The sequence below is a fragment of the Amblyomma maculatum genome, chromosome 10 (assembly GCF_055883805.1).
Source record: "Amblyomma maculatum isolate TAMU_Amacu chromosome 10, ASM5588380v1, whole genome shotgun sequence".
Taxonomy (NCBI): Eukaryota; Metazoa; Arthropoda; class Arachnida; order Ixodida; family Ixodidae; genus Amblyomma; species Amblyomma maculatum.
The window spans coordinates 60,341,289-60,365,418 of NC_139353.1; the positions used below are offsets into that span (position 1 = coordinate 60,341,289).

At 47.5% G+C, this 24,130-nt stretch overlaps 1 protein-coding gene across 1 annotated transcript in view; it reads right to left on the reverse strand.

The window, feature by feature from the left end:
- The window catches only part of LOC146176636 (protein-cysteine N-palmitoyltransferase HHAT-like), a 51,074-nt gene that overhangs the window by 12,226 nt on the left and 14,718 nt on the right, over positions 1 to 24,130 (reverse strand). The window contains exons 6-9 of the mRNA XM_084582900.1: positions 20,069 to 20,299; positions 19,137 to 19,252; positions 7,056 to 7,262; positions 3,358 to 3,393 (exon numbers count right to left, since the gene is read on the reverse strand). Of these exons, the coding sequence (XP_084439026.1) occupies positions 3,358 to 3,393; positions 7,056 to 7,262; positions 19,137 to 19,252; positions 20,069 to 20,299 (590 nt within the window). The remainder of the gene's footprint in view (positions 1 to 3,357; positions 3,394 to 7,055; positions 7,263 to 19,136; positions 19,253 to 20,068; positions 20,300 to 24,130) is intronic.

Below are 24,130 nucleotides of genomic sequence, written 5' to 3' on the forward strand. Positions count from 1 at the left end.
GTAAGGCAGCGAACGCAAGTGCATCAGTCAAAGCCGCGAGCATTTCGGCCATTACAGCGCCGTGCAATCGGCCGCGCAGTGCTTCCTCCCGTGGGCATGATCCAATGCGTTGAATTTACATGTACCGTAATGTGTGTGCGTGCGTGTGTGCGCTAACGCTGGCCAAGCCCGGCGCTCTGGGGAGTGAGCTTCGCCCTCGCCCGTTAACAGGAGGTTGAGGAGTTTCTGTCGCGCCACAACGACTTTGTCAGCAGAGCTTGCTCTGACATGAATTCTTTTCCCCTTCCATCTGATCTGCCGAGCGTATAAAAAGCAGCGGCTGTTTCCGCTGCGAAAGAGACATCAGAGATACCACGCAAATACTAGTCAGATTTCTCTCCGGGCCTGCTTCTGTGCCCGTTCCTCGTGATGCTGAATTACACGTTGGTTTTGTTAGACGACGCCTCGCCTTCGCCGAGACCGCTGATGCCATCCGCCGAGCCACCAAGCCACAAGGCCAGCGGCTACCGATGGGGCCGCAAGCCACATCTAACAGCTGACTTCGCGTCAAGGAAAGTGACTTATAATTGCACCGTCTCCTTGATTTCAGTAATAGTATCCTTCTTTTATCAAGAAATGTACACTTCCGGCCAACGCACATGTGCTCTTATTTCTCCGTGCACGGTAATTTCTCCCCTCCCCACGGTCTCATCCGCGCAAATTAGGCTGCGCTTCGGAGGACACGGCTATAGGTTGCCCTTGTATTTGTTTTTACTCGCACGTGGCCTCATTTCCGTTATTTATCCACCCCCCCCCCCCTTCCCTCCTCGGGGAACCCGACCGATATGCAGATCTGAAAATATTGACGGCGCCATTCTTCACATGCTGTCGCCTGTCCAGCACAGAAACCTGCGAGTATCCGACACTACGCGGCAGCAGGCCTTTCACCAAGTAATCTCGCTACATATACTGCGTGGACGAGAAGTCCACATCGTTCACACCTGGAGTTCATAAAATAAGCACAGTTTTTATTACTTTATACATATTTTCTTCCTCATCACTTTCCCCTGTGGTGGCCTGAGGCAATAATTATATGTAAAAAATAGCAATTTATTGAAAATACGTTGGCTGCCGCTGAGTTAAGGTAGGAAGCCGGCTTTCAGGCTGGGATTTGTGAGCTAGCAAATGAGCGCTGCAAATTATTTATAGTAATTTTCTTTCTAGACTTCTAATTAAAGCGAGAGCATCAATTTCGTACTAATTTTCCCCTGAAACAAAAACATAAACGTGAATTTAGACATTTTTCATTAGAAACCTAATTAGCATACTCCACATCTTCCCACCATCCCACCGTATACCAGAATAAAGAAACAGATGATAAAGTAATTCTTTGGCAAGCTTATGTACAATAAACTTTTACGACCATAGAGAATTGAAATGACAGGGTTTTGATGTAATTCAACGAAGCATACGATGTGTGATTGCTTGGACACACAGCTGGATTGTTATGGAGACGACGATGTGTAAGGCGCAGCGAAAGACTGTGTTGCTCTCTGCGAGCGGGGCGACGGGCTGATACGAACGAAATGCAATATGTGTGTGCATATCGATATTTGCGTGTGAATGCACTATTTCACGAGGTTTAATCGGGCCTTCAGGATGTGCGCGACATATACTGAGCCTTTCCTTTCCTCTATACCAGTTACTATTCAAAGCATTAGTATGGTATGTAAAAATGATAGTGATGATGGTAATATAAAACCTAATAAAATAATAATTCATGATAATTAATGGGAGAAAAGAATGAAAGAAGAACCAAATATAATGGGTAACTAAATTGAAAATAAATTTGAAGACAGAGAAAAAAAAAGGAAAAATAAAACAAAAAACACTAAAAGTTAAATAGTAAAAATTATAAAAAAACGTCGCGGTAGCCCTAATACTTTCGCATTCTCCCAAGGCTGTTTCCGCAGTAACGATTACACAGACAAAAAAATTGTTGCGCTCGTGTGGCACCAACAGTGACTCAGCGCAGACGCGATGCGAGTGGTATCTTACTGCACGCCATGGTTGCTCGCATATATGCGCACCGCGCAATTTTTACGTCACGTCACGTGAGACCACGTCGGGATGGCAAGTGAGCCGTTTCCTTCTGCTCTATCGGCCGAAGAGGTGCGTAGCGTCACTTGGGCTGAGTTGGAACGGGAGGGAAAATTTCGCAAACGTGGTTCTAGTGGCCAAATGGAACCGTAGACCAAACAATTACTGACTAACATCTAAAAAGAAATAAACCGTGCTTTAACACGTCTAATTCAGTTTAACCTTACCTGAAACCCTGCTATTTTTTTATGATATTAGTACCTGTCTCACAGGAAACGGGAGGAATGACCCGGCACTGTGAATCAGTTATTTTGACAAAATGTCAGTTCTGCTAAATGGGTACTTATCATATGGAGGGGTATGAGCAGACGAGTTTGAAGCAGAATGGCACTCTTCAGGTGAAGTGCTCGGCCTTAAGCGTCGTGTAATGATGTTTTATTCTGTACATTGGTGATGTATTTTGAAGTGTTTCCTAGAACCTTTGTAAAATATGACATGCTGCTGTGCAATAACCACCATGTTTAAATTGTACGGTCATAGCCACGACGTTTCGTACTCGCTACACAGAACTTCCTGGGATCCAAACCGATCCGCTTGGACGAAGTTTATTGCGATAGCAATACAGCGCAAAGTTTCGGCCGGTCGCGTCGTCCCGGAAACGGCTACGTTTGACCTTGAACAGCCGCAAAGACAAAGACGAAGAAGAAGAGGAAGAAGAAGAATGGTCAGTCACTGGCAGCTAATGCTTTCACTCGACATTCGGATCAGCTGCACTGAACCCTTCTCATTTATATGTGGGCTCGTAGCTTACGCTCTCGGTCATACTCTTAAAGGATGACCTCAAGTGTCCCCAATGATGTAGCGCCTTACACTGATAGGGCGTGATAGGGGAGTAATGTAGCAGGCAAAAGAAACTTCCGCCGTTGCTATCGCAACTCAACTAGGGCTCACCAGAGTTAAATTACAACTAATTTTTTTGCCTTTGAATATGGAAGAGAAAGCAATTTTCGTTGGGCTCCACTTGATAAAACAGTGATTTTCGTCATATGCTACCGGATGTTTAACTTGCTTAGACAGGTGAAAAAGTGCGGAACCACTGCTTGATTTGCTCGCGCCAAATCAGGTGGACAGTGACATCAACATCTCTCTTGTCAACCAAAAGTAAGGAATGAGGACGGTTGACAAGATTCTTACTTTGCTGTGATGTCTGAGGCTCTGGTGTCTGCACTAAAAGTCTGCTCTTATGTATTCGTGCATAATATATGTGCAGCCACTCACCTTCGGATGTACAAGTGCATACCCCGGTCGAAGTACCTGCACAGAAAAGAATTCAGAAGGGCATTCATTCAAAAAGCTCACATGTTTGCCGCAGTATTATGGTCAGCATTTAGGTGTGCTCTGCGGTAGCGCAGGCAGATGGTTGTGGTGCTCTTCTGCTGTACCCGAGAATGCGAGATTGAATCCCGACCGAGCGGCCGCTTTTCAAAGGGGGCGAATAGCAAGGCGCCCGTGTGTTATCAGTGGGCGATTATTGAAGCCCAGGTAGCCCTGATTCCCGGAGCCCTCCACTGTGGCACCTCTAGTAGTCGAAGTCGCCTTGAAACGTTAATCCGCATAAACCATACACAATAACTTTCTTAGGGAGTTGGCGTAGCCTCGAGATGAAATAGAAGGACAGGATCCGTATGGGATTTAAAAGTAGCTACTGTAGCTGGGAAGCAAAGTTCCGGCGTTTCAACCAGTGAGATGACTTGAGGTCAGGGAGATAGCGACACTTTCGAGAACGACGCAAACTCGGAATATGGAGGTATGGCAAATGAGAGGGTCTATTCTCTCCAGGCTATTCGAAAAACTGAGCTCATACAAGGAAACAAAGTAAACAACAAACGCGTCTTGCTGACCTGCGATTCTGCCGTACAGAGGGTCGAGGCGGGTCGATTTCTCGACTTGTCGTGACGTCGTGTACAAAAAACCTGGCATATCGTTCTGAGAGTTGGGCACAAAATAGTGCGGTAGAAATACTGAACGCTAAAGTGGTTTTGTGGGAAAGTAAATGGTCTTATGCTGCGCTAATCGCTGAACCTTTTTTACTGGAACATATTGCGGAACGTATTTATGATGTTTATTGAAAGGTATACGAGCATGCGCAGCGGAAAAGTGAGGGGCTTATTGCATGATGCTTTTTTCAAGCTGCGAAACGCATGAAAAATTAACAAATTTTTATTCCCAAGTAGCATTTCTCCAAGATATATGGCAAAGGTCTGGGCTCTCAGTAAAGATCGATACGAGCCAGATATAGTAGTTTGAGCGCAAGGCGGTTGATGCAGCAAGGTTCATGGTGAAAATACTCCAGTAGAATCTAAGAATAAAGACTGATGTCCGAACATGAACCTGCGCACTATATAGCGCGGCACACAGAGGTTCAAGTTAATGTTAGTTATCTGTCAAATTAGCTTATAGGTGCGAATAAATTAAACAGCAACTGCTATAAATTTACCATCTCTGTCCTGACAATCAGTGTTATCAGCAGCGCTAAGAAATTGCAGTGCACCTAAACTAGCCTTAAAATGTGTGACGTGATGTTATTAGAGATATTTATCTTACCGTGATCCACGATTCGCTACCGTCATCCGCCACCGCGCGTTCCACTGCGCATGCCCAGACCCCCTTGACGTCAATAGATGGCGCCACATACTTGATGTCGGCATATAGACCTGCCGCGTCGGGACCAATCAGCTTGTGCGCCCCGCCCACGTGCGGTAGAGGGCCGCGTTGGCGGATCGCGGACCACGGTAAGCTAAATCTCTCAATGGATTCCGTCCGTGGGCTCGCCGTGACAAATATTCCTTCACTTAAATACACTTTCTTGAAGGCGTACTCATAAATTCCTCAATTTGTACTGCCACTATTATCTCACATATATCGATTAGAAAAGAGCTGTAAGGTAGTATATTGTATGAAAAACTTCCCGATGAAGATATAAAGGTTGCCTTTAATAAAGCCTGGGTGGTCTACAAATAACGTGTCTGGTTCGGCATTCAAGGCTGCTGAAGGGATTGATTCCTCCCATATGCCCTACTGAGCACCTAGCGACTTGGTGACCTGTCATGTGGTTCGGATGCCACACAACCTACCGACCAAATTTTTCAGGCTACTTCACCTAAAAAACAGCAAGCGGCCTGCTTGAAACGAGCTTAGGTTGTGTGGATCTTCATCGTTATCTTCTTCTCTGACGAAATTGCACTAATAATCCTAATTGTCATTCCCTCATCGTAATGTTTGAAAAGAACAGAGCAATTGTTAAATACATGGCTAAACATTGCCACACATAATAAAGCAAAGTTACACGAAGCAAAACCTAGCTAAATGAGTCCTGTTCAGCGAAGCTAAACTGGTGCTTATTTTTTTGTTTTGTTTCTTCTTGGCACACAACGTCAATAATGACGCCAACGCTCAAGTTTCTAGACGAAGGGACTTTTAATACGGTCACATTTAAGGCTCTGAGTAATCCTTACCTGCTCTTCTTAGACAGCTTCATAATGTACACGGAGTTAGAAATCATGCGTGTGGCATCATGTTCCATAGTGATAGGACACCGTAATTCGACTGATGAGAAGCATGTCCTCAAAGCAGTACAGAACCGGACCACAGAAAAGAGGATATCACCGACATCGCGTGGTATTTATAGCTGCCTAAATATTTTAAATTTGATTGCCCATGTCACTGCCGTTCATTTTGGCTGGTAAAAGTGCGTGCTTCATTGGTTCCGAACAAGGTTGAGAACTCCTCAACACGGGTGATGGCGACTGCATCATAGCATAGCATTGACATTTCTTTATATATAGGGATTTCGTATACGGGAAGGACACTTCAGAACCATTCGGTTCGTTAGCTGCATAAGTAAGCCTGATCAGCCATTAATTAGTATCGAATATATGAGTAGAAAACAAATGGAGTTAAAATAAATGTGGAAATTTAGCGATAATATGAGCTGGGTAACTGAGGCCGGCAGAGCAAAGGAATATATCACAATATCAATGCTTTCAGGCTTCGGTGCTCCCCTTTGAGGCCATCACTGAAGAGATAAGTTCTGACGGAATACGTGACACAGGAGAATAATAGGAACACACAGAAAATGATACTTCGATTTTAGCGCATATCCTACGCCCTTTACATTAATCTTCTATACTTGCAAGTAAAAGTGCATGCTAAGGCCAATAATATTGTTGCTGAATATAGTCATAAGATTATGTATTGAGAGCGATAGCTATCTCTTGTTCCAGGCGCTTGTAAGATGGGTACACATGAAACAAAACAGTGATGCTGCTAGTATCCTTTAACTTTATGCTACAACGGGCCACAAGCCGTCACCTTACCCCAGTTTGGGCTAGGGAGGTGTCAGGGGTTGTCGGCATAGAGGCATGTTAGAGGGTGGCTGGTAGGTCGGCGCCGCTAGCGGGGGGGGCTGGAGCCACCGAATTTTTATCTGTTGTAGGCCGTCGTTTCACCCGCCACCGCTTCGGTGGTGGACGACGGCTGCTGTTGCAGCGCGCGTCTTTCTCTCCCTCTTCCTTTTTTTCCTTCGCTATTTTCTCTCCTGTTTGCACGAGGCAGCGGAGGTGGCTCAGCTACAGAGCCAGTAGCAGGCCCGTGCATTTTCTTTTCCTTCTTCCTACAGCCACAACAACAACAACAGCCCCGTAGGGTCAGGAACAGCCACCCTTCACCCCCGCGATGTCCGCGCATGTTAAGATCACCAGGTGGTTGAAATTACTCCGTCACCCCCCTCCCTCAATACGGGTCCTATTTCTCTCTTTCCACTTTCACTCCCACCTTCCTCATTCCCTTGCGGCGCAGGTGAGATGTCTACAGAAGCAAGTGGGACAGATACCTCGCCTTTCTCTTCTTGTGAACCAATTATTATTACACTGTACATCTTAGGGTACATGCCAAGTGTTAATCAGTGAAATGCTTACCTCCAGAAATGTGAACACTTGTTAAGCCTCGCAATACACTTGGCATGGGGTGGGATATCGATTCCCTCGGCGCTGGCCACGGCGCCTGCTACACCGTAGGCGAAGACATAACGGATGTAGAAGAAAAAATGTGAAGCCAATACGAAGCCCACGATGCAAGTGGCATCAAGTTTCTCGATCATCCAGGGCCACTCTGCCATTGCGGAGCTGCAAACGGCAAGATTTAAAATGATTGTATAAGCAATTAGTAGCCTTTGTTCTGGAATGGGTGTACACATGGTGACGACCAACTTGACACATCAAAGCAATGCGATGCACAGAAGGGATGCAGCCAATCAGAGCATTTAGGTCTTAATGTCTTCAATGAGGGAATAAAACCTAACGATATTAAATCAGCTCTGTGTCAAGGGCAAATAGCACATAACATTTCTCTCCGCTTCAGTCAATTTCCGTCATTGTAGCTACTGCCAATTATTAAAAAAGACAAAAAGGGCGTCGTCCACGCATAATTTATATATTTATTCCCGTTTATGGCAACCTTTGTCAAAATAGATTTTAATCGTCAAATCCTTACCCCGTTGAGAGCTAATTTTGCGACTCCCTTTGGCCGCTTTATTCTTCGCAGTATGCCTCAAAAGATTGAGATTATGTTCGCACGTAAATGCACTTTGGTGAATAATAATTTTTTCGGACAATATTCAAGCGTCCAAGAAAGGATATTTGCAAATATTTTGAAAAGGAAACAATATTTTTATGCATTATTCCGCATGACATAGTAAAAACTATCAAGCTGTCTTCACAAACATCGACGATAGCGCCAATGAAAAATCTCGCTCCTCCTCTTCCATCTCAAGTCAGAACATTCATGCAAGTGGAAAGAAAACAGTTATCAAATGCTTCTCGTCCTGCCTAAGCTTAGCCGTGGGCTTTACGTATGAAAATGTTAACCCATTCTCATTGCTTCTCTATCACAAACACGGCTGGTAGAGTTGGATGGACAGGTCGCCGCCTGTCATGGACTGTTGGCCACCAGCCGGGATATAGAGCCAGATCAATTTTAGGACGTAACTCCTTTTAAGGCTCATCAATAACGTTTTCACCTACCTCTGCGAGGCAGACCGGCTACTTTCCCAAACATCCTGGCTAAGACACTTCACTGCAGAGAAGTTTAAAAAATAAAAATTCTAGCACGTCGCAGGGACAAATCTTATAAACTTATAAGAACATCTAACAACTCATAGTATAACAATTGTAAGGTGTTTATTGGAGCACCAAGACCGTATGCAACGTCCGCAAACAAAAGCGACGGGGGTAGCGTTCGAACCAACAGCTTGCCAACACTGCAGTGCCAACAAGGCTCCGGCTCCACATCGTCTACCTCTTCGGGTTGATGCTGATGCTGATGCTGATGCGGCCATTCCCCTTTGTATTGGGGGATCACAAAGTTCTGGATCAGGCCAGGATGGTTGGCGCGCGAGCTGATGGCGATCGGGATTACTACATACCCCCCGGCGGAAAAGGAGCCATCCTGGCGACTCATGGTGAGGAAACGGTAGGGGGATCATAATACGGCTTGAGGCGGTCGACATGTACAGTTTGTCGGCCGCGGCGGCGATGATCTGGAGATGGGTTCAAGGGCTCTACTACGTAATTGACGGGAGAAGATTGTTCGAGAATGCGGTAAGGTCCATGATAGCGCAATAGGAGTTTGGATGAGAGGCCGGGTGCCGAGGAAGGCACCCAGAGCCAAATGAGGGCACCTGAGGGATATGAAGGTGCTGGATTTGTAGGGTCCCGGTTATGCTTTTGTTGAGCCTGGTTCTCCGTTGTGAAGGAGCGCGCCAATTGTCGGCATTCTTCGGCAAATGTGTGCGCTTCAGACAGTAGAGTGGTCTCTGAAGCGTCGGGGTGGTAGGGCAGGATAGTATCTATCGTGGACGTGGGTTCAAGGCCCTATAAAAGAAAGAAGGGGGAGAACCCAGGCCTAGTCTGCGTAGCCGTATTGTAGGCGTACGTTACGAAAGGCAGCACTTGGTCCAAATTAGAGTGAGCGCTATCAACGTACATGGCTAGCATGTCACTAAGAGTGCGATTAAATCGCTCAGTCATGCCGGTCGTTTGGGGGTGATACGCTGTGGTGCTGCTGTGAATTATCTTGCACTGTTTGAGGAGGGCTTCGACAGTGTCGGAAAGAAACGCACGTCCGCGGTCACTGATCAATTCTTTCGGTGCGCCGTGACGAAGAACGAGGCGATGCAGAATGAACGAAGCAACATCCCGTGCGGTGGCAGACTGCAAGGCCGATGTTTCCACGTAACGGGTTAGGTGGTCAACGGCTACGATGACCCAGCGGTTGTTAGCCGAAGTGGTCGGAAGCGGGCCATACACATCGATACCGACACGGCCAAAAGGGCGGCTGGGGCAAGGCAATGGCTGCAACGCAGCGGCTGGCTGAGGGGGTGGATTCTTGCGACGTTGGCAGGCGGTACAGGATCGGATGTATTGACGAATGAAGCGGTACATACCGCGCCAGTAATATCTCATACGCAGTCGAGAATAGGTTTTCATGACACCTGCATGGCCGCATTGGGGATCGGCGTGGAAAGAGGCGCAGATTTCAGCACGGAGATGTCGCGGAATCACGAGAAGCCACTTTCGCAATGTAGGATGGTAATTGCGGCGGTATAAAAGTTCATCACGAGTGGCGAAGTGGTGGGCCTGACGACGAAGTGCAGGAGACGGAGACAGCTCTGCGGGCGTAGACAGGAATGTTAAGAGGGAGGATATCCATGGATCCTTCTGCTGCTCAGATTTCATGTTGGCAATGTTGAGCGGCGACATATCGTAGGCACAAACGAAGCCAGCCGTCCAGTCGTTAAGAAGCGGTGAACGGGAAAGGGCATCAGCGTCGGTATGCTTGCGTCCAGATCGATATATGACGTGGATATCGTACTCCTGAAGACGTAACGCCCAGCGGGCGAGGCGGCCGGAGGGGTCTTTGAGGGAGGATAGCCAACAGAGCGCGTGGTGGTCGGTAACAACGTAGAATGGGCGACCGTAAATATAAGGACGAAACTTGGTAATGGCCCATATGATGGCCAGACACTCCTTTTCGGTCACAGAATAGTTCGATTGCGCTTTCGTGAGGGTACGACTAGAGTACGCGACGCCATACTCGGAATATCCAGGTTTCCGTTGAGCAAGAACAGCGCCCAGACCTACGCCGCTTGCATCAGTGTGTATTTCGGTCGAGCAGGCAGGGTCAAAATGGCGGCGTATAGGGAGAGAGACCAGTAGACGGCGTAGTGTACTGAACGCAGCATCACAGGCTGGTGACCAAGAGGGTTCGGGCCTCCGGTGAGAAGTTGCATTAAAGGGGCGATGATACTGGCGAAGTTGCGGATAAAACGGCGGAAATACGAACATAGACCGACAAAACTGCGAAGTTCTTTCAAGGTTGTGGGCTTGGGGAAGTCTGCGACGGCACGAAGTTTGGTAGGATCCGGTAGAACGCCATCCTTGGATATGACATGACCAAGTATTGTGAGCTTGGTAGCGGCAAAGTGACATTTCTTCAAGTTAAGCTGTAGGCCGGCTTCAGTAAGGCACGTAAGGACACACTGAAGGCGCAGAAGGTGGGAAGGGAAATCTTTCGAGAAAACGACAATGTCATCTAGATAACAAAGACACGTTTCCCATTTGAGCACACTGAGAATGTTATCCATCATTCTCTCGAAGGTGGCGGGGGCGTTGCACAGTCCGAATGGCATCACATTGAATTCATACAAGCCATCGGGAGTGATGAAGGCTGCTTTCGGGTGGCCAGCGGAAGCCATCGGTACTTGCCAATAGCCAGAGCGCAAATCTAGCGACGAAAAGAACTCCGCTCCTTGCAAACAATCTAGCGCGCCGTCAATTCGTGGTAGTGGGTAAACATCTTTGCGGGTTATCTTATTCAGACGCCGGTAGTCCATACAGAAGCGGATCGTGCCATCTTTCTTTGTCACCAACACTACGGGGGAGGCCCAAGCGCTATGAGACGGTCGTATGATGCCCCGTTGAAGAATATCGGCGACATTGTCACGAATGACGCGGCGCTCAGTGGGCGACACGCGATATGGTCGCTGCCGCAGGGGAGCATGAGAACCAGTGTCGATTGCATGAGAACCGGTCAAGGCGCGGCCCAAGGAAGGCTGGGACACGTTAAAAGATGCACTGAAGCGCTGAAGGAGGGCGACTATTTGATCTCGTTGGGTGGACGGAAGGTCGGTCGCGATAGCTCGATGAAGGGCGTCGACAGGAAGCTCATCACTCGTAGCAGCATAGGACGTCAGGGCAGCGACGTGAGGAAAAACTTCAGGTTCTTAGAACATGTAAGTGCGATCAGGGTCCAGCTCTTCAATGTAGCCGAGGCACTCCCCGCGAAGAACAACCGTCGGGCAGGGAAAAGGGTTAGAAGCATAGATGATACAGCTGCCATCAGAAATCGTTAGAACGGCAAAAGGAAGAAGGAGGCGGTTAGGGTGGGCGGAGGCGAGTTTGGGCGTAAGGAGAACAGGACTAGGGAGGGCAGATGTCGAAATAAGGGGAACGAGAACAGAAGAAAAGGGAGGAATGTCGGTGTCTGCAGCTACAAAGAGTTTAGCAGGGCGCACAGGCGGTTCACACAGGGAAACATTACACACAGGGGAAAGCTCAACTTCAGCACGGGCACAATCAATCACAGCACTGTGAGTCGACAGAAAGTCGTAGCCGAGGATGATGTCGTGGGAGCAGGAATAAAGCACCACCATCTCGACGAGATACGTAATGTCTTTGATGCAAGCTCGTACCGTGCACGCTGCCACAGGGGTGATGCGCTCTGAACTGGCCGTACGAAGCGAAAAGGCAGAAAGCGGCGTCGTGACCTTGCGAATTTTGCGGCGAAGGGCATCACTGATTACGGATACGGCAGCACCTGTATCCACCAGCGCAAGAACGGGAAAACCTTCTACGAACACTTCAATGACGTTGGCGGGAGAAGGCGGAGGATTTAACGAGTTCGTCAAACGCGCAGTTCTTGCCTCCGGAACTGCGGCATTTAGTTGTCCCCTTGCGTAGGGCCCTGTCGCCGGAGCATTGGCGAAATGGAACGTCGGCGAGGCGAAGGCGAACGGCGTGTCGAGTACTGAGCCCGAGGTGGAGACGATCCAGAAGAGACGTTGCTCAAGGGCGGCTCGGGATCGTAGTGGTACTGACGGACTGTGTTCTCAGGATGAAGCGGGCGCTGACGGCAAAGGCGAGCGACGTGACCCGGGAGCCCGCAAGCATAGCAAATTCGGCGATTGTCGGCGGTTCGCCATGGGTTCGTAATGCGGTGTCGCGGTCGAGGGATCGGAGACTGAGGGGCCATGGAACGAGGTGGAGCATAAAATGTAGGGCCGTTCTGGTAAGACGATGTAGGAAGCGGATCGCGCGTTCCAGCGGTTGCTTGAGCGTAAGTGAGTGCGGCTTGCACAGGAGCGATGGGAACAATAGAAGGCAGCGCTTCGGGACTTTCTCCTCGATAACTTGGCGGATAGCCGGCGATATGGATGGCGCGTTGGCCGGCGCTAAATGGAGGAGGTACAGCTGGCGTGCAACTTCTTCGCGGATGAAGTCTTGGATATTCTGCATAAATTGAGACTGTTCCGCCGACGACGTAGCCAGTGCCAAGCCAGCAATGTCGGCAGGTGCGGCAGCCCGCCGCGTAGAAGCGCGTCGCTTTCGTAGCTCGTCAAACCTCTGGCACAGGGTTATAATATCGGATACGGAAGTAGGGTCCCTGGCCGACATCATATAGTACGCATCATCAGTGAGACCTTTTAGAACATGTGTGACTCGTTCGGGCTCGGGCATGGACGGATTGACCCGCTTGCAGATGTCAACCACGTCCTCAATGTAGCTGGTAAACGTTTCTTTGGGAAGTTGAAGCCGTGCATTGAGGCGTTGTTCGGCGTGGAGTTTGCGTACCGCAGGACGGCCGAAGGCATCCGCGAAGCTCTTCTTGAAGACAGACCATGTCGAAAGATTGGCTTCGTGGTTTTGAAACCACAGATTTGCCACGTCCGTGAGGTAGAAGAGGACGTTGCTCAGTTTTATGAAATCGTCCCAGTGGTTGTAAGTGCTGACGCGCTCGAAAGAGACCAGCCAGTCGTCAACGTCGTGGTCGTCGGTACCACTGAAGAAAGGTGGGTCACGGGGGCGTTGTGCCCGGAACTGAAGTTGGTGGCAGGGGTGGCAGGGATGGGCGCCGATGGTTGGCTGGGAGCGTCCTGCATGGTTGTGACCGAAGGCGGTAGCGTGCGGTTCCGAAGTTCCAGGATGAAATTTTCGAGGAGGACTGGGGCGACGACCAAGACACCTCCACCAAGTGTAAGGTGTTTATTGGAGCACCAAGACCGTATGCAACGTCCGCAAACCAAAGCAACGGGGGTATCGTTCGAACCAACAGCTTACCAACAGTGCAGTGCCAACAAGGCTCCGGCTCCAATTCGCCTACCTCTTCGGGTTGACGCGCGAGCTGATGGCGATCGGGATTACTACACAACAAATAAAAAAGCTGTGAAATAGTAACCCATATATTAAGCCCCCGTAGGGTATTTATAAGGTTTTTATTAACCATTCTAAGTAATCCATCACATCCTTTTTTATGGCGTTTAGTATAGTATTCGAGGGCAGGACAAACAAAATTGCGAGAACACCGCATAATCTGCAGTGTAGAATTGCGAAAGCCTTAACGTTGCTGCTTCCCCCCCCCCCCCCCTCCCCCCTCCGTACGGTACATCGCACTCCCCTTGTATAGCTTTTGCTAACAAGGTCAGGGCTGGTGCTGCACAGTGGAAATTTTTTTTACTTGTCCCGATAGCTGGTAGCTGCGTTTCGATGGAGACGAAACGAAGGAGCGTCTGTGTGCGGTTTGATGTCAGTAATTAAAGATTTCCAGGTGGTCGAAATTACTCCGCAGCCCTCAGCTACTGGTACTCCTTTACCTCTTTCCGCTTTCCAACCCACCTTTCTCTCTTCCCCTACGGTGCGGTGCAGGTGCCCACCGTAAGTTTGATAGATACTGTGTCTTTTCTTTCCTGACAACTAATCATTAGGCTTTCATATGGATAATGTCGACATAAGTTCGATGTAACATCAGCATTGTTCGGACTAGTGAATTGACTAATCATGCTATCGATAGTTTCTGCAGAGTCGTCATATCACCCTCTATGAATCAAAATAATTCGTTTGATCCTAGTTATTCTGAGAACAACGCAATGACTGAGGACAAGACCTTGCCAACATAGCTTTTTAGAAAGTATTTCGCAATTATAATAAAAGCTTTTGCTGTGCATATGAAACTTCCACCATTCGAATTAATGCATTTTGCCATATCTTAAGTGTATGTATCCATATCGTGACGCTGGCCAAGCGTCGAGTCGGGGTTATGCCCTGCTCTGCATTACCTCATTTTGGCCCATTTGTGGTGGTTCGTGAGGCTTGTGCTTTTCGAGCGCACTTCGGGCCTGCTAGAAGGCCCATAGTTGAATGTACTTTGCGCAGCACTTTGAAGTTCGGATGGGTATGTCTTGGATGTAGCTTCCGTCGGGAACCTGGAACAGTCCCACATGATGTGCCATTGGTCCGCCGAACCCACTTGGCATACACTGCATATATCGCTCGTGTAGATGTCTGGGTGGAGGACGTGTAGTAGTGCCGGGGCGAGGAGTAACCCTGTTTGTATTGGCCTTAGGATGACCGCCCTCTCCCGACTAAGTGCCAGGTGAGGCGGCGGCATTGTCCGTCGAGCTAGGTGGTAGCACTCATAGTCACTTCCTCGCAACAGGTCATTCGGCCCTTCGTTTCGAACCACCATTCGGAACGGTCACTCTCGGGGGTGCGGAAGATAAGCGCTGGCGCCACCGAATGGGCCGTCTCGTTGTGATTCGGTGAAGATGCACACTCTCCCATGTGCGCCGGGAACCACTTGATGCGGATAGTGTTGCCGTGGTCTTGAAGCTGGAGCTTACCAACGATGGCGGCCGCCGGCGCGCGCCCTAGCCCCTTGGAAAAGTTGCATACAGCGTTCCTCGAGTCGCTGAGCACCGTGCGAAACTCGGCCTCCGGGATCGCCAGAGCGATGGCAACCTCCTTGGCGTCTGTGGTGTCCGTGCATCGCACACTCGCTGCCGCTGTCTTGATGCCGATAGCCGCCGCAACGGCCACTGCCACGAATCATTCTCGCGTGTATTCCGCTGCGACCACGTACCGGGCGTGCGGGACCTGAATTGTTGTTCGACGAGGACTTTGGCCCGCGCCTGCCGCCGTTATTGGTTGCAATCGGGGTGCACGTTCTTCGGCATGGGGTCCACGTGGATGGGGGCCCGCGCCTCATCGCTGATCTCGCACGATTGCCGACTGGGAGCTCGGGAATTGTAACCCAGGGACGTCAGTATACTGCGATCTGTATTGGTGGCAGAGAGGTTCTACATTTACGCAGTGAGCTGCGCCTCGGCTATTTCTTCTAACGTGTTATGGACGCCGAGCCGCAGGAGCCGAGCCGTAGTCGTGGTCCCCATTAATCCCAGCGCCGTCTTGTAAACCCGTCTGATCAGCGTGTTTATCTTTGCCTTGCTAGTGACCTGCCAGTTGACGTAGGCCGCAACGTAGGCGATGTGACTGATCACAAACGACAGGACGAGGCACAGAAGGCTATCTTCACGCATGCTTGCTCGTCGTGTCGTGACTCGGTGCATGAGCCGAATAGCATCCATTGCCTTGGTGTTAATCTTGTTGATAGTCTCGTAGTTGCGGCCGTTGTTTAGCAGCAGGCCCAGGACCCTGAACTTGAGAACTGCGGGGATGCGCTGCCCCAATGCGTTACGATCTTTATGTGATCGCAATCCCGAGGGGGAGCGCTTTTCTGTCTCGGTCGTAACTGTGTAGGGACCAACAGCTCAGATTTGAAGGACGAGCACACTAGGCCTGTGCCGGCAAGGTGCTGCTCGATGGTAGTAGCAGCCTCTTAGAGCTGCTACTCAATGCTTGCGTTGGCGCCACCTGCCGCCCACAGGGTAATGTCGTCGGCGTAGATTGTATGCCGGACGCCGGTCCTCTCTACTGCTCTCGCTAACCCGATCATGACGAGATTGAAGAGCAACGGTGAGATGACCGAACCTTGCGGGGTACCCGTGCTGCCGAGCTTGTGTTCGGGAAACTTGAAATCTGCGGCGTGCAGTTACACCGTTGGGTTGGTCAAGAAGTGTTGGATGTAAATATAGCTCGCCACCCCCATGTTGAGTCTTGATACTTCTACTAATATGGCTGTGTTTCACTTTGTCGAATGCGCTTTGTAAATCAAGCCCCAGAATTACTCTGCTGTCTTGTGTCTTGTTGTCGATTATTTCTTGTTTAAGTGTTAGCATGGCGTCTTGTCTGCTGAGTTTACGCCGGAAGCCGATCATCGTATCCGAATGTAGCCCTTCTTTCTCCAGGTATTTCTGCCGCCGGTTGGCAACCACGTGATCCAGCACCTTGCCCACGGAAGACGTGAGCGAGATGGGACGCAAGTTACCAATGTCCGATGGCTTTCCCGGTTTCGGGATCACGACTGTTCTTGCCGTTTTCCACTGTTGGGGGAGCTTGCCCGAACGCCAGCATTCGTTGGAGCAGCGGGTTAGGGCCTCGATCGATGCATAGTCGAGGTTGCGTAGCATCTTGTTGGTAATAGGATAGGGCCCGGCTGCTGAGCGGGTGTTGAGCTCATGCAGCGCTACCCGTACCTCTGACATAATAATGTCTCGGTCGAGCCACGCTTTGGGCAGCCACCTTATGGCGGGTGGGTTTCCGTTGGCGTGTGTGGCAGATACTTGGCTTCCAGGTTCTTGATAACGACGTCTTTTCCTTGTTGTTGTGTGGTGGTGTGTATGAGGCTGGTCAGGCGATCGCGCTGGTGTGACTTGGTTTTGGTTTCGTTTAAGAGGTGGCGAAATAGAATTCATGTGCAACCACGATGTAGTTGCCCGTCAGCTCGGTTGCAGACTTCGTTCCTCTGCTGACGGCACAAAACCTTGCAGTGATGTTAAATGGCCATGTTTAGGTCGCCCACCTCCTTTCTCAATTTGCGATTCAGCCGCTGCCGCTTCCAGCGCGCCGGTATCAAACGTTTGGCCTCGATCAGATGGGCCAGATGGCTGTCCATAGCAACAATGTCCTCGTCCGTTTAAAACCTAAAATTTTAGGCAATTGCCTCACAATTAAATAGTGGTCAAGCAAACGGAGCACCACCGCGAAACACCAAAGGTTAAACGCGATCTACCACTGACCCAGAAGGGCCGTATCGGTATGAGCCGCGCCGGCGTTATTCGGTGGGGGTGAAATGCGAACTTCCCGTGTGCTGGCCGATTTCAGTACACGTTAGGGAACACCGAGTTACTAATTTTATCCCTAGATCTGAAGTATTCATTAAGATGCCCCGTTATCGAAATTAAAACAATTCGAGGGTCTCAAATGCAAACAGCTCTTGTACTGACCGATTTCAGTACACGTTACAGAACACCGAGTTACTCATTATATCCCTAACCCTCAGATTATTCCTTAAGATACCCTGTTATCGGAACTAAAACAATTAGATGTTCTCCTGGATGTCTCTTAAGAGGAGAATGGCAAAAGCCTGCCCTTTCCTAACATTTACCTCTCATCATTTGCCTATTGAACGTTCGTTGCAGTGCTACACGTAATTATATTTGATTTACAGGAAAGGTAAGGCGCGGCATCAGTAAAACTTTCTCCGGCAAGTGTGAGTATGATGATAAATCAACATTTATTGGGCCCGAAATAAATCGGTGGTGCACGCAGGACCAGATGGGGTGGTTCCCTAGTTGCGGTATCCACATGTTTCCATCTTCTCCTGGCCCCTGAGGGTCAGTGCGAGCTGAATCGATAGGGCGGGGCTGGATAACAAGGGGTTGGGGATGGGGGGTATTGGCGGGAAGGGGTGTAAGTGTGAATAAGGATGGTAGGAACGCTAAACAAGAGCACCTCTCGCGGCATCTGGCGGAATATGACCAATCTCGCGCAGAACTCTCGCGCACGTGATTTCGTTCTGTTAGCCTAGAAAGGCTTTCGCTTTAAAAAGATCAACATAAAATGGACAGCAAGCTGTCGCAGTAATTCGTAGCAAAACTAATTTTGAAACAATATTTTTATATCATAGGTTAAATTTACAGGAGCAAACAGCCACAAACTCTGCACTTACAGAATTTGTTACTGCAGTGACAATCAAAATCATTTCATGGTCTCTTTAGAATACCGCACCCTAAAATTATTTCGAATATGAAGGCAGGCGGTTTTTTGTTCTTATTGGCAGATTGCGCACTGCTTTTTCACAATTTTAACATCGTTTAGGTAAGACTAGAGATGGGTATTTCTTATTTTTCATGCTTTATGAACTTCACAAACGGTTTAGACCTTGTTTTAAAACATGTTAAGCATCTAGAAATGACTTTGGAAACCCTGCATAGATCTGCACTGTAGAATGCGAAAGCATGTGCATTCGCTTTTTTACCAGCTCCAGGAGTGCCAGGACTCAATGCTTTTGAGCGTCATAAAAGACATTAGTAATGGTCATGACACTGACAAGCGCAAGTCATGGACTCCATACCTATACACATTTGATATTCGATGCGACTGACATAAATCAAGTGACTATGACTCATGACTACAGTATAATGACTAGTATAACATGACTAGGTACGACAGGATATTTATACACCACTTGTCATTACATGCACGATCATGACATACCAGTTTCATCCTAATGTGACGTCATATCACACGTGAAATTTCTTCAATATTTTGCTTTCAGATTTTGCGGACACGTTTTTGCAAACATAAAAGTAGGGCTTTCGGCTGAATAAAATACAGTGGGGCATGAAAAGGTTTTACTTCGGACCAATACACTGCACAAGTCTGCAAAAGATGTGTGTTTTTTTGCAGAGCCAACAGCTCAATACTTCTACGCAGGTGGAGAGATAACGCACAGCCTGAAGACTAAATGAGAACATCACTACCTACCTGTATATGAAATGAGTCATGGTTTCCATAAGGACGAAGTGGACTCCAGACCTCAGGAACCTAGCGATGATGGAAGCAACATCACGCAGACTGCATGGGGACCTCGGCTTTTTTACCTGCGGCAGTTTATATTGAAGCAGATATGCCCAGCATTATATATGTTTAGGCTATAGCAGACATCTGTTTATTCTGAACGGAAAACGAGGCCTGAATTTTCAATAAAAGTTACAACAATTTAATACTCTCTTTTTTCCCTGAAGTCACACACTCACTGAGTATTAGCATTATTGATGTACATTTGTATTCTATGGCAATTGCTTTGACAAAGCACACTACAGTTTGACTTCGGCGTCTTTTTTCTTATGCCGCTTCATAGGCGCTTTTTGCGTGGACGCCTCTGCAAGGACATGGTAGACGCACCTTTCGGATTATGGAAGTTAATGAAGGAGGTGCAAAAGTAGGTACTCAGGAGCTTTGAAACAAAAGGCACGAATTTACACACATGGAATCACCAGCACGTAGATACACATACAAACGCACGCAGGTGCATGGTTTGAAGTACAACCCGGGCTTTTTGACAGAAGATGACTATTTATTGCGCTGTCATACTAACATTTTCAGTGCCGTACACAGCTTATGTTTACCTAATACTCAAACTGGGTTCATCCCTCCCCTGCTCACGTATTTCATAATATTTTCTGTTTGCATGAACCCACTCATGACGGAACCCATCGTCTCAATCCATCCAGTGCTTGAGGACAATTCTGTTCTGGCACTGAGCCGTATTTTGTGGTGATCATCTGCTGCTCACCCGTCAAGAGGTCCAACGGCATCCAGTTGGCGGCAGGTCGCCTAGCGTGTGTGTAATTAAATAATCCACTCGGTAAAATATACGCCTACATCTTAAGTTACTAGAGCATCCATAAAATTACCTCTCTGACATAGTCGTCGTAGGTCTGCAGTGGTCCCAGGTAGGTGGTCGGTACGTAGACGACGTAGGCAAGCGTTTTCCAATAAGGAGGAAGTCGGTGGCGGGTGTGTTCTGGCTTCAGCCGCTCAGCTCGGATGTAGTCAATGCTGAAGCTGAGGCAACGTAGGATGTTCCAGTGGACAATTGAGGTGGTAATCATGAAGAATGGAGGTCCGCGAGGAAGGAAGAAGTACTGAAATTCAAGCAGGGAATGCAGATACGCATTGAAGCTTGCAGAACATATTCGCATCGATGGCAACCATGACTAAGAAGGCTTAAGCATCACACAACGTGTTAGGTTTTGCCTATGTACATCGCAGGCAAGAACATAGAGAATACACATTATGTTGAGAACTGTGATTGCGATGTGTCTCGATGCGGACGCATTGGTCCGCCGAAAACCACGTGACCAGTATCTTGCACATTCCATGCGTCAGTTTCTGTCTTTGTGTTCGTGCTCACTCAGGACCACGTGGCTACGTGTACCACATTTTGTTATTAGATGGATTGCCCGTGCCTGTAGCCCGCACGTCGCGCCTTAGGAAATCTTGCTGATGTTTTGTGGGTCTGAAGAGTTATTGCCTATCTCAATAGGACAGATCAGTTCTCATTGCTTGTAATTCACATCTAGACACTGCCAAAAGCTTCGAAATGTTTCTCAGGTTCTGTCCGCGCCATCGTCGAGCGTATAGGTGAACGTTTGACCTTTCACAATCATACTTGAACATTGATTTCATTCTAGTACTGTTAATGTAAGGTTCTGTGAGATAAATCCACTACAAAAAGTTGAATCTCGAACATCCAACACCTAATCTTATTTGTAGAGCACAGTACGCAAGATGTGTTGATTCCCTGTGGCAGTTATATGCCTTTTCGGGTGACGTATGGCTCTGTCTGTTTCAAAGTTCTAGCCAATGGCCACTCAGAGAGTAGTTACATACCGGTGTGCCATTAATTAAAGCCAAAAATGCAATAAGTAGAAACTGTAAATAGTTTTTGTGGTTTACCTGGTTTCAGTGGCTGTTAGATATCTTCACACGTATCCTGCGATAAACTTATGATAGAAAAACAGCGCAAAAGACGTGCACGGAGGAGAAGAACAAACAGGACAAGCGCTGACTCACAACTGAAGTTTATTGAAAAAAAACACAGATATATAACCAAGCCAAGCAGCACCAAACCGCACATTAAACACGTGCACCATACCAACTCGCCCAGATGTCTCTTCTTTTACAGGATAAACTTATACCGCGTCATGTGTCGTGGATTGATCATTTTCCTAACGATGTCCGCGGTTGTGGGAGTCTCGATGACATAAATGCATACGAGAGGTCTCGCGCCCCAGCTGCCTCTCTCACTATTCGATCTTATTCCAAGACACTTGCGGTATGAAAGGACAATCCTACATCTGTCCCATTGTAGTAAGTGGCGCTGGTGCGCACTCTCAAAGTGCAGTTGTATGTCACACACATACTCGAGAAAGTAGAACATTACACAGCCGCTTCCATAACCACGTTGGTAAAACCCCCGCACGCGGCCTACAGGAGTTGTGCAGTTCGGCTCTCACTGGCGGCATGCAGTTCCTTTCTCTGCAGTTTCGAAATCGTATACCCTCCCCCCCCCCCCCCCCCCCCAATTCCTCACTTTTCAACGGCAAAATTAAGAAGCAAGAAAAAAAAACACAAAAAAGTGAAGGAGTTCCTTCTGCTTTCTGTAGTTTCAGGAGCGGTTGACATTTTTGATTTGGAGGACGTTCTGAAGTAGGCCTACCGGATTTTTTTAAACGAAAGCAAAAGAGGCGTATAAAACTGGCTATGGAAATCGGCTCTAGAGATAAGCGAACACAAACTAGGCGAAACGTTTCAAGGTTAGCCGGTATATTCATTTTATCGTTCCAAATATAGCGGTCCAAGTGTAACACCTTTGAGGTCGAGTTTTATTTTATAGAGCTTATTGTATACCCTTTATTGTATATTCCATAGTAGAGCTTTATTATATAGAGAGCTTTATTGTATTGTATTCATCGCCCATCTCACGCCGCATGAAATCTCGTTTCTGTCTTCTGCACCATACCTATTATCATCTGCACACGATACACGCAAAACTAGAACCCCCCCTCCCCCTTTCTACAAGACGTCTAGCCGCCTGATCCATATCCATAGCATCGCTTGTATCAATGGTCGCACGTTAGCGCTAAATTATTCTTTTTTGCCACATGCAATAGCACTATGGAATGCCCTGCTCAACACCGCTGCATCATGCAATGGTCGTAAATCATTCCAGAATAAAAAATAAACGACCATTTTTCGTGAGCGCAATCTTCTTGATCATATGTCGTACTCTATAGTCAAATGTCTTTGCTATTGTTTTCTTATGTCATGCCTTTTACTCTGCGTTTACTCATGTGTTCTTTGTTTTACTTCTTGCATTTCAGTAAGCTTTGTATAACTTTTCGAGCCATTTACCTGATGTATATTATTATTCAATCTTATTGTTATTTTTTTGCCCAAGTATTCTTTCTCTGTTCTGGAGTGTTCTTGTTGGCAGGATATCTTGAGTTTGCGCCCCCCTTATGTAATGCCGTAAGGAATTTAAGGAAAAAATAAATGAAGTGAAATGAAAAGGCGATGGGATGGCTCTTCAGTACGGCTGTTCTCTAAACATGTCCTTATGGCCAGGCGATAATTTGTTAAAATAGGATTTCCAATTTCACCGGCTCCACGCCCAGTAAGCAAGTAATTCTGCGATTCATTTACATTTGTAAATTAAAAGCTGAGCCGTCGGTCTTAAAAGAAAGCTGTAAAAACAATATGCCTATTTTTTCGATTCCATTCTTAGCTTGTAGCTTAAAATTATCAGAGAGGACACTAGTCCCCCTTTTTCCTATACCATGTCCCCTACATATCTATTACCTGGATTACGTCACTGTCATTTGTATTTGCAGTCTAACGCGATATCAATAAAGATCCCGTTAACCAGGAAATCTGCGGTTGGCGTTGTGAGCTAAAGAACATGAACATGCTTTTGCAGGTATTAGCTGGCACCTGCCGTCATCATGATGTCACAATACACTGCTGGCAAACGCTGCCAACTCGCACTTCTCCTTTAAGTTGGAGGGTGAAATGAGAATCCAGCCTAGCACAGATGGGTAAAACACACTTCCTGGACCACGCAGGCTCGCTTGTACGACCTTGTTGGAGAGTTTATATCAGATGACGTTTCACAAAATAGGTATCATACGGACGTACGTGCTAGCCATTTTGTGTGGGATAATTCGGAATTACAAGACTACAGAATCAGAGAGAGTCTCAAAGGTTGTGGACTATCACTCAGAACTGTCGACATATAGGAGCCAGTAAAGATATCATGTGGCACTCATAAAAAGCAGAACTTAAATTTCCCTACACATTTTGCTTTTACTCCTGTAAAGGTTGGAAGACTACTAATCACATTGTGTCAGTCTCTTTTTCTATGGTCTTGCTGATTTTGTTTCATGCTTTATTTTGAAGAATTTTTTCACGAATAGGTTGTCAGCGTGTTGCAGGTTGTTTGCATCCTATCGTATTGTTTTTACTCCCGCTCTTGCGTTTACGGTATTTCTGCCTCTCCGTAACGCGCGATTTCAAGATTTAAATATTTCTCGTATTTTTGTGGTTTTTGTGCAATATTTAAGCAATTAAGAGAATTTCAGTTTTGTTGTCTGTTATTATTAACTTTTTTTATACAATTTGTTTGTGAATAGAGCTGAAGAGCTTTAGCGCATAACGTGAAATACTACCACATTCGAATCAATTTTTGTTACTTTAGATTTCCCATTAGTCTAATACAAATATAATTATACTTTGAAAGCACTATGGTTGTATATGCGGCCTCTTCTGGCGAAAGCCAGACCCACAGCACAACACAAAACAATTTTCCTTGAACCCGGTAAGCCACACTGTCCAAATATATGCATCCAAGCCTTGAAATCCAACGCTTACCACGTCATTTGTCTCTCTCCGGGCATATAAGCATATCAAAGAAC